Here is an 11624-nt window from a genome sequence, read left to right as displayed (position 1 = left end):
GTGACAGTGGTGGTGCCCCAACCCCCCTGATGGGCCCTGCTCTGTGCGTGACAGGGGGTGGCGCCGCAACCTCCCCATCGACCCTGCCTTGAGTGTGACAGGGGGCGGTGCCCCAACCCCCCAATCGGCCCTACCCTGAGCGTGACTGAGGGTGGCTTCGCAACCTCCCAATCGCCCTGCTCTGTGCATGACAGGGGGCAGTGCCCAACCCCCTGATTGGCCCTGCTCTGTGCGTGACAGGGGGTGGCGCCGCAACCTCCCCATCGACCCTGCCTTGAGTGTGACAGGGGGCGGTGCCCCAACCCCCCAATCGGCCCTACCCTGAGCGTGACTGAGGGTGGCATCGCAACCTCCCGATCCGCCCTGCTCTGTGCATGACGGGGCGGTGCCCCAACTCCCCAATCGGCTCTGCTCTGAGCCTGACCAGGGGCTGCACTTAGGGATTGGGCCTGCCCTCTGCCACCCGGGAGCAGGCCTAAGCCAGCAGGTCGTTATCTGCCGAGGGGCCCCAGACTGTGAGAGGGCACAGGCCGGGCTGGGGGACCCCCCTCCCCCCACCCCACGAGTGCACAAATTTTTGTGCACCGGGCCTCTAGTGTTTTATAAGGAATGAGAACTTAGGCGTGAAGCAGGTAGGCTAAAGAGAGAGGTGAAGGTCAGGATAGTTGATGGGGGAAATGCCAGAAGAAACTGACAAAGAAAAAAAAGACAACTTAAATATTGACAAGAATTTTGAAAACACTGAAATGGGGCCCTGAGTGCTCAGCTGGAGTCCCTGAGATGTAGCACCAATCATACGGTTTTTCTCCAGTAGCTACACCAACCAGATGGAGGTTATTAGCAGAGAAAAAAATAATTCTTAGGTTACAGAGAAATCCTCCTCCTTTTCATCTTCCTTCTGATGAGAAAGGAAAATTTCCCATACACAGAAACTAATTTTCATCTGGTATAGAGTCAGCCCTCCATATCCGTAGGGTTTGCATTGGTGGATTCAACCAACCACAGATAAAAAATACTCGGGAAAACGTTACTTTGTTGCTGACATGTAACTCTATAATTAGGTCTATGATGGCCATATACAGTCTGAACATGTACAGACTTTTGTTATCATTCCCCATATACTATAGTATAACAACTATTTACATTGTATTAGGTATTATAAGTAATATAGAGATGACTAAGGTATATGGGAGGATAAGCCTAGGTTATATGCAAGTACTACCCCATTTTATAGAAGGGACTTGAGCATTTGTGAATTTTGGTAACCTTGGGGGTCCTGGAATCAATCCCTGGTGGACACCAAGAGACAACTCTACTCAAGAAGTTTGGCTTCAGTGTTTTAAAGAAAATCCAAATTCTAGCTTACTTTACTACCTAGATTTACTTTCAAGCCTATAAAAAACTGGCTGAAATGTTATGAATAAGCAGCTCAGGACAACTGTTTCTTTATAGCTCTGTAGAGATTCTTTTCCCACGCAAAGCATATGAGATTGAGAACGTTACTCCAAAGCTAAAGAAGCCCACTCCTCATTGCTCTCAGATGCCCTAAAACCTTTACATTTAGGCTCACACTGCAGAGACAAACCCAACCTATATTAGCTGATTGGCTACTGTGGCTGATAATTCTTGCCAAGGCATAATCCAAAGGCCAAAGGAATCCAGACCATTTGCTATTCTATGGTTTCCTCATTGATCTTGGGTGAAGGTCTCCAAAGGAGAGAAAGAAAAGGTGAAGGAAAATACATGATTAGAAGAGACAATTCACTGGGTTCAACCAAATGGTCGTGTCCTGGGACTATCAGTTTTTTTATTTTGGGGGAAATAAAATTTGGTAGAATTAATCTAAACATGCTCCTGTGTCTTTCCCCTTTTCCATTCATCTGCCTCCACTTATGTAACAGGGTAAACAATACAAGCCTTAGGCTAATGACTAAATTATGACTTTCCCTGTGACACAAATTCTATCAAAGCAGCTTCATACACTTAGAAGTTTGTGGATGTGAAAAATGACAAATGTCTAAGATTAAATTTCCAACTGGTGGATAACTACTAACCTGATTTAGGCAGCCAGAAACCCTTCCCTGTCGAGTGTGAGCCCCCTTTCTTTCTGGAAAGGCTGCTGGTATTAAGCCCTGGATTCCATGGACAATTCTGTTTTAACGTGTGTGTTTTTTTTGTTTTCCCCTTCTATGCTGCCACACTGTGGCCCTCTGTGGCACTACATCTCTTTTTCCAAGCTATTCGAAATAGAGAATTATCAAAATTAACATCTCTTTTCTCAGTGGGTCTAGACACCCCTTATTTATGGTTTGGCTAACATGTTCGGTGTACACCTCATGTCAGTGGCATCCTCACACACAGATTCAGGCATCACCACTGACAGCAGCTGCCCACACAGAGGAACACTTGACTCTCCAGGAAGAACTGCTGATGCAAGTCTTGTGGGTAAGTTTTCCTGCTGAAGGGGAGGCTTTGTTTACATCTATCACTGTCGCTTACTCAGTTTCCTTTAGCACCTTGTGGTCGGGCAGATAAGCTGAATCAATGGTCAAATAAAACGGTAACTGGTCCACCAGAGTCCAACCATAACCAGTTCAGCTTATCAGCTCACACCTGCACTCTGGAAGCAATGGAGAATTACTGTTCATTCAGATCAGAGGAATGCCATGAAATCAATGAAATAAAAAGATACACTATTTCCCTAATCCAAACGCTTTGGCTCTTTGCTCAGAAGAAGGACAGACTGATTCTGGTAAACACCTGTTTTTCAGATAGTTAATGTTTTCATGGTTAACAGCATCTGCTTATATTATTATCAGATTTATTCCGTTTCTGCAGATAACTGTAGTATAAGATAGTCATGAAGCTAATGGGCTCTGAAAACAAACTACTTGGGTCCCAAAGCCCTTGTTTTACCACTTACTGGCTCTCTCAGTTTTCTCATATGTAATTTAGGAAAAACAACAGCAATTACTTCTTAATGGTTTCTAGGGTTGCAGTAAGAATTGAATGAGATAATGTATGTAAAGAACCTAGAATAGTACTTGGTACTTAGGTTTTCAAAGAATGTAAGATTAAACTCTATTCCAGTTTTAGCATGGGGAAAGATCCACTGTAAACCACAAACATGGAACACAGTATCAACCCAAAACTCATCCTATATAATAAAAGCCTAATATGCTAAGTGTCTGGCCATCCGGTTGGCCGTTCAACCAATCAAAGCGTAATATGCTAATGATATGCACTGACCACCAGAGGACAGACAGTCAACTGGTCGACCAGTTGCTATGACCTGCACTGACCACCAGAGGGCAGACGCTCCGACCGGTAGGTTAGCTTGCTGCTGGGGTCCGGCCAATTGGGACTGAGCGAGATGGGCCAGCACACCCTAGAGCCCTCCCGCGGTCCCTCCCTGGTTGGCCAACCTCGAGTCCCTCCCCGGTCCTAATAGTGCATCAGTGGGGTCCCTCAGCCTGGCCTGTGCCCTCTCACAATCCGGGACCCCTCGGGGGATGTCGGAGAGCCAGTTTCAGCCCGATCCCTCAGGCAGGCCGGGGACCCCACTGCTGCATGAATTCATGCACTGGGTCTCTAGTAGTGAAATAAAGTGTTCTCACCTGTAAAAGATAAAACAGCTGCTGATATGTTTCTAGTGTTTTTCTCCGCTCCTTACTCAAACTTTTGATTCCTTGGTTGTCAGTGTTATTCAGTATTTGCATTTCTCCACCTTTTTTCTTATTCAGCTTCGTTCTGTGTGAAATCACATCCTGGAAAAAATTTTTATAAAAATATTTTTATACTTTGATACTCTTTACCTCTTCCCATCACATACACCAGACACACCCATAGTTGAAAAGATTAATTTTCCATGTTTCCCTCATGAAGAAACAAGGGAATAGAGAATGTTAAACAAATTAAGGAAATCCAGCTTGCAGGTAAACTTGGCTTTTGTAATATTTATTCTCCAAAGTTTCACTTATTTGCTCTTAAGCGTTAAGGTAGGCACCAAGACAATTCAATAAGGAAAAAAATTGTCTTTTCAACAAATGATGGTGGGACAACTGGATGGGCATGTTCAAAAGAAAGAAGTCAGACCCCTACTTCATACCATAAGCAAAAACTAACTCAAAAGAGATCAAGCAACTAAATGTAAGAGCTAAAACTATAAAACTCTTGAAAGAAAACCTAGGTATAAGTCTTTGTTACCCTGGATTAGGCCATGGTTTCTTAGGTATGACACCAAAAGCACTAGTGACAAAACAAATAAATTGGACTTCATACAAACTAAAACCTTTGTGCTTCAAAGGACACTATCAATAAAGTAAAAAGACAACCCACACAATGGGAGAAAATATTTGCAAGTCATATATCAAATAAGAGACTTGATCCATAATATATAAAGAACTCTTACATCTCAAAAAAAACAAAAGACCAAAAACCCCAATCAAAAGTGGACGAAGGATGACAACAGACATTTTCACAAAGAAGATCTACACATGAAGAGATGCTCAATATTAATGGTTATCAGGGAAATTAATGCAAATCAATAGTATAATGTGATACCACTTCATACTAATTAGAATGGCTATAATGGAAAAGACAGTAACAAATGTTGATATATGGATAATTTGAAAACTTCATACCGTGCTGGTAAAATTGTAAAATGGTACAGCCACTTAGAAAAACATGTTGGCCGTTCCTCAAAAGTTAAACACAGAGTTATTATATGACCCACTAATTTCACTCTAGGTATATACCAGTGATTTTCAACTGGTGTGCAGCAAGAATTTCTAAAACATGCAATACCTGACTATTTAGCCAGAGGCACTGACCTTTTCCCCCTTCCTTAGACTGTCAAATAAAAAAATGACAATAGCCAACACAACTATAGCTATTCCAGTGTGAATGAATCAAAATTACACCTATATTCTGGTCAGATGGGCAAAAAAGATGTTTTTTGGTGTGCTACAGACTTTTAGTAATTATGTGTGCCATGAGATGAAAAAGGTTGAAAATCACTGTATATACCCGAGAACTGAAAACATATGTCCACACAAAACCTGTACATGAATGCTTATGGCAGAATTATTCATAATAGTGAAAAAGAAGAAACAACTCAAATGTCCATCAACTGATGGATGGATAAATAAAATGTGGTATATAACAATGAAATGTTATTCATAAAGAAAGAGGAATGAAATATTGACTCATGCTACAACATAGGTGAACTTCAAAAACACTATGCTAAATGAAAGAGCTGGTCACAATGGACCACATATTGTGTGATTCCATTAATATGAAATATCCAGAACAGGCACATTTATAGAGACAAAAAGCAGATTAATGGTTGTGTGGCTGGGGAAGGGAATAATAGATAGTGACAGTGAATGAATATGGGTATTCTTTCTTTTGTTTTTTGAATTGAAATATTATTCACATGCTTTATAAATTCATCCTTTTCAAGTGTACAATTCAGTGGTGTTTCGTACATTCACAACGTTGTGCAACCACCAACACTATCTAATTCCAGAACATTTTCTTTGGGGTTTCTTTATGGGGTGATAAAAATGTTCTAGCATTAGATAGTTGCACAATTTTGTTATAATACTAAATATGACTGACTTTTTCAGATTTATAGGAGGAATGCAAATTTTAAAAGTATTGTAAGACACATTGTGACTAAGAGAGCTGGAGTTGCTCTATAAGAACTAATCTACTTCCCTTTACAATCTTTTCTTCTCACTAAACACAAGCTCAGTGTTAAAAAAAAGATAAAGAAGATAAGTTTAGTTCTATCATCCAAAGAAAAATCACTTAACTTTTGTTCTTTTAGCTTTTCTGAAATATAAAATATAGTACAATAAATGAAATTGTCCTGTTTTGGGTACTATTTCCCCCCCATTATATTGTGAACTGTTTCCCCTGCCCTTAAATGTTCTTCAAAAAAATTATTTTTAGGGACTGCATAACATGCACGTTAAACGAATTCTATTTGTGTTAGGTTGTTTCCTCACTGCTTCCCCACTATAATCACGCTTCAACTGCACTATTCTGAATGTCATCAACACTAAACATGCTATCACAGTGATAAGGCTAACGACTACATATTCAATAATCATTAGTTTAACTTCTAATAAGTGTTTGATAAATACTAAGTGTTTGAAAACGCAAGCTGAAAAATTAACTTTATCAATTAGAAATACTTAAAAAAACTTAAAACTTTCATGAAGATCTGACAATCTGCTATGGTTGTATTTCCACAACTACATATTATCCCTACTGTTTTCTGTTTTGTAAGTAAACCTTTCTTTGGGAAGGCACTTCCTGTTTACAACTTCATGGCTAAAAAAGGCATTCTCCGACAGACCTTCTGGATTATACGACACTGTAAAAGTTCTCGTTTACGTCAGACAACATAAACATTTCATAAGAAAAACAGTATTGCTGTTTTTCTGGATAAAATGATGAAAATAGAGTTAAATGAAGAACATTAAAATTGTAGTTTTATTCCTTAATATTCAGGGAAAAACGAACCTTTCCTATATTACAACTTGGTCTAGTTTCCTTATTTCCTCTATTTATTTCACTGTTACCTCCGTGAGCCTGTAGCTCCCATGGCTGCTTGCCTCCCACTTTTCCAGAAGCACATATTCGGCCCCTGCAGCCGGCTCCCCACCCGCCCCAGGGCAGCCTGCTCAGAGCTTCAGGAAGGTCCTGTCAGTTCTCTGGAAACGGATGCGGCACAGAAGCAGGCACACAGCTTTTCACTGTTTCCAGGAGCTCTGACACGGTCCTATTTCACACAGATCCGAAAGCACAGCATTCTTTAGTTAGAGTCTATGACTGGGCAGTTCCACTCTGTAGGGACCATTCTGGAAATGTGTAAAAAAATGTTTTAATATCTAACGACTGGAAAGCACGATAGACTTCTAGCAGGTGTGGGTGAGGGATGACAGGTGCCCTGCTGTCCTGCGTAGATAACTGTCCCACATCCGGCATGGCTGGAGTCTGAATGTGCTTCTGGCCAGTCATTCACAGGCAAACATTCTCCGGGTAATTATTGGAGCCTAGAACCTAACTGTTTGACATATAAGCACAATACACAATCCTCCACAATTTTAACGTACACTTAATTTTCTAGGACCATAATTCTACGTAAACACTCTGCCTATTCTGAACTTTGCAGAGTTGATGTCCGTTTTGGAAAACGAAAGGCCCACCACCCCGTGGGCCAGGCTCATCTGCAGCTCCCTCTGCGGTTATTCTGGAAGAGGCCCCAGCCTCCAGCCACTTCATCACATCTCCTAATGGCATCGGGCCTGTGTATTTTCATTTGGAAATATGTGTGTTAATTGTAAATTACTTTCTTCTTATTTATCTCTTTCATATAAAGGCCTTAGTCTTGTTATGAAGGTACACATGTAAGTATGTTTAACTTCATAGAATTTTCATTTCCGACTGGTAAAGGAATGTTATAAAGGAGGGAGGAGACTTTCGCAGTCTGAGAACCACTACTTTGTAATACAAATGGTGACTGAACTTTGAACTACTCATTCTGGATTCCAAATGAGCTCATCTGGACCAGAGTGCTGGGGACCAGCACACAGGCATCTCCCCGCTTCTGGGAGCCAGCAGCCCCACAGCCCCTACCGACCTCCAGTGTGATCCTGTTCTTCACCAGGAGCCCAATCTTGATGTCCATCAGGTTCAGGTCTTTCTCCAGCTGCTGATTGCCCCTGATCTTGGTCACCACTTCTCCCCTCAATCGTGCGACCTCCAGCTCCTCCTGGAAATCCAAGTCACTTTGATCCAATAGGTGCACAAATTTGCGGATTACCGGTAACGGTGGGTTTTCGGAGCCAACTGCAGGGAGAGGAACAGGCATGTTTCATTTGGGCATGCTTGGAATTACTACCAATAGGAAAGAAACCAGGTCTTTAAATAAAGCATGACCAGAAAAATACAGCAATGGAATGACTTGGGCTTTGGAACGAATTGTTCTGTCCCATGTAAAATCTGGACAAGAAAACTGATCATGTAAATAAAAGCAAAGCACTGGTCATGTCTGGCCTCATTACTTTCCAGTTACTAACACTCACTTATCAACCGCCTCTTACACTGTTTCCAGGACTCATGCACTGAGAAGATAGTGCCTTACTGATGAGGAGCCTGGGAAAGAATGTCAGTGTTTAAGTTACCTCGGTTCTGAGGGCCTGTGGCTCAGCCAGATAAGAGATTTGTGCTTTTGCTGCAGGAAGCAGAATGTGGTTTCTCTCAGCCCAGAAGACCTCTGGGAAGGAGCAAGAACTAGGTGATAGGCGAATTAGGAAAGGCCGATGAAGGGAGAACTACTATAAGGCCAAACAGAAGCCACTGGAATGACAAGTAGGATACAGGTTCTACTTGGCAGAAATAACAAGATTTTAATAATTGAAATTTGGTCCTTGTTCTTTCTGCATGGACCAAGGGAAGACGCTCAGCGCCTAGGAGACCAGCCTCTCTCTCGCTGACAGAGGCATCTATGTAAATTCCAAAGGGCCTTTCCCTTTATGCCTTGAACGTTAATTATGCTGGCACAGAGTTTTTTAAAAGCGTATTTTTTAAGGTATTTAGTGAGATCTTGGTAAACTGTGAGAATAAACTCTGAACCTTCAATGATGATTGCTAGTCCAGCCCAGTCATGGCAACCTCAACAGCCATCCTCTCCTTTACATGAAAGGCCCTGGCCCATCTTTTTTTTTTTTTTTTTTTTTTTTATGCCCAGCGTGGTTGTGTGGTGTTCTGACACTCAAAAAATAAAAAGCGCTCAACCACCACCACAAACAATGAACAGCATGAACTCGGCATGAACAACCAAATCTAGAGACATCTGGGTTACTATTTTGCCACATTGGATGATCTTTTTTGGAGACGTTACCTTGGATCATGAGGACCTTTGTGAATTTATTTTCCTCTCATTTCTACCAAAGATGTTGCTGATGACAGGACCATTCCCGAGAAAGCCTGAGCGATGCACCAGAACTCATTCATGTGGAGAAACTGAGAGAACTGGGCCATCTCATTTGTGTCTAAAGTCTCTATCCCTGCTCCTAAGGACTGTGTATCTTTTCATATTCCAATAGGCCAGTTAGAAACAAATATTTTAGCATTACTAATTATTTTGGTTCAAATGTAATATTTCTCCAATCAACAGTAGGCTTTTTTGGCGTCTTCATACCACCCTGTGGTAGTTTAATGTTAGAAAATCAAACACTTTCATGGTCAGCACTTACTGGCTTCACTGCAGTTCTAGCAACTTCCAAGCTTAAATTCATTCAATATCTTTCCAGAGGGAATGGGTGAAAATGGAGGATGACTAAGAAAAGTGGTCTTTTTCAGAACAGAAAAAAAATGCTTAGCTTTGTAAAGATAATTGAGAAAGAAATGACAATTTACATTTCAGTTACCATGAAACCACCTTATTTGCCAAAGGCCAGAGAAGCTCAGATCTAACTTATTCACTAACATAGTTTTCATCCACCTCTACAGGTTAAATAAAATCACCCAGATTTTTAAACTGGAATTACTTTTGTTTTTGTAATTTAAAAAATTTAAGTAAATGAAAAGCATTACCCACAAAAACATGTTACCTAGAATGAAAATCAGCCTGTGTTCATTTGGAGAATTTAATCTTCTTTTTCTTTATTGATTAAGGTATTACAAATGTGTCCTTATCCCCCCACTGTCCCCCCAACCCCCCCATGCATGCCCTCACCCCCCAGTGTCCATTGGTTAGGCTTATATGCATGCATATAAGTCCTTTGGTTGATCTCTCCCCCTTACCCCCACCCTCCCCTACCTTCCCTCTGAAAGTGATTAATCACAAAAATAATATGTAATTATATATGTGTTTTCCGATGGTCTTAGGCGACGGTCTGATCAGTGCTTCTCTGTCTCTGGATCTGTTTTTACTTAAATTGTCTTTTACATGCAAAGGCAAAAACAAGCGCATTTTAGTGTGTAAGGGTTCAGAAAACAAACCCTCTACTCAGACTTCTCATAAAAAACATTGAAGATACCCACTGAGAGTTGAATCTCATGAATTCAAAGTGGAGAAGTGTGCCGCTAAAAAGACTGGCTGACCTACCCTTACTCCGCTTTGCCTACTGGAACATAGCGGAATAGGCATTATCCAGTAGATTTGGCATGCTGGGGGCAGAGCCTGGCCTCTAAAGCTTCCCAAGGCTTTTCCTCAACAAGGACCAGGGAAGATCTTTCTGGAGCCATGCACTTCCCCTCATAATTCAGATAGACTTTAGACCAGTGGTTCTCAACCTTCCTAATGCCGTGACCCTTTAATACAGTTCCTCATGTTGTGGTGACCCCCAATTTCATTGTTACAAATTGAACATAATTAAAGCATAGTGATTAATCACAAAAATAATATGTAATTATATATGTGTTTTCCGATGGTCTTAGGCGACCCCTGTGAAAGGGTTGTTCGACCCCCAAAGGGGTCGCGACCCACAGGTTGAGAACCGCTGCTTTAGACAATGAAGGGTGTTGGCTAAACTACTTAGTAGGCATTGTGCTAGGAAAATTTCTAAACAGCTTTTTACTTTCTCCAAAAATCAAATTTAAAAACAAGGCAGAGTTAGAGAAAATACAATGGCCAGTTTCATTACTAAGATACTCAAGCAATGATTTTTTTTTTGCTCTCTCAAAGCTGTTTTTGAATGACCTAAATAAAATATTTATTTATTTAAAAATATTTTTTATTGATTTCAGAGAGGAATGGAGAGGGAGACAGAGAGAGAAACATCAATGATGAGAGAGAAAAATCATTGATCAGCTGTCTCCTGCATGCCCCACAACCTGGGCATGTGCCCTGCAACCTGGGCATGTGCCCTGACTAGGAATTGAATCATGACTTCCTGGTTCATAGGTTTATGCTCAACCACTGAGCCACGCTGGCGGGGCCTAAGTGAAATATTTAAAAAATTTGGACAGTCCTCATAAATTTATTAGCAAGCTATTTTCGACTTAATCTAGGACATGTTCTTAATTTATCGCATGTTCTTGCGATAATTAGAATGTTGAAAATTCAGCATGTGAAGAATAATGTTCACTATGTAAAAATCAATGAGAAACATGTAGAGTTGGAACTGTAAAGAGATAGCACAAAATGTGATTGCTACTCTTGGGTGATTTTTTATTTTATTTTGCTTTTTCAAACTTTCTACAAATACCTTATACTATTACTAGTGACCTGGTGCACGGATTCATGCATATTGAAAGGAAATTAATTAGAAGGTGGCCGGTGGGGTGGCACTGGGTGAGACAGGCTGGACACGCCCTGAAGCCAACCTCCCGTGGCCCTTTCCCTGGCCGGCGGTACCTGGGATGGCACCGTGGCTCAAAGGGCTTCTGAGGAGTGACCGGGGTCCCTCTGGCAGGTGGGGTCCCTCGGCCTGGCCTGGGGGAATCGGGCTGAAACCGGCTCTCCGACAGGGATCCCGGAGTGCAAGAGGGCACTCTGCAAAGTTGCTGTCATACAGGGTGTGGAACCCAAATGCAAGTGTGCAGTAAACCAGATTTGGAGCCAACAGTGCCCCAGCAACAACATAACCTACGGCCAAAAGTGG

General features: G+C 41.5%; 1 protein-coding gene across 4 annotated transcripts in view; it reads right to left on the bottom strand.

Moving 5' to 3' along the window:
- IQGAP2 (IQ motif containing GTPase activating protein 2) overlaps window positions 1–11624 on the bottom strand; it is a 283664-nt gene that overhangs the window by 34649 nt on the left and 237391 nt on the right. For all 4 annotated transcript variants that reach the window (XM_005858052.2, XM_014549911.1, XM_005858054.2 and 1 more), the window contains 2 exons: window positions 7655–7863; window positions 3618–3767 (listed from right to left, as the gene is read on the bottom strand). In XM_005858052.2, the coding sequence (XP_005858114.1) occupies window positions 3618–3767; window positions 7655–7863 (359 nt within the window). The remainder of the gene's footprint in view (window positions 1–3617; window positions 3768–7654; window positions 7864–11624) is intronic.

Source organism: Myotis brandtii, unplaced genomic scaffold (assembly GCF_000412655.1).
Source record: "Myotis brandtii unplaced genomic scaffold, ASM41265v1 scaffold115, whole genome shotgun sequence".
In the NCBI taxonomy this organism is placed as follows: Eukaryota; Metazoa; Chordata; class Mammalia; order Chiroptera; family Vespertilionidae; genus Myotis; species Myotis brandtii.
This window is presented reverse-complemented; position numbering and strand designations above follow the sequence as displayed.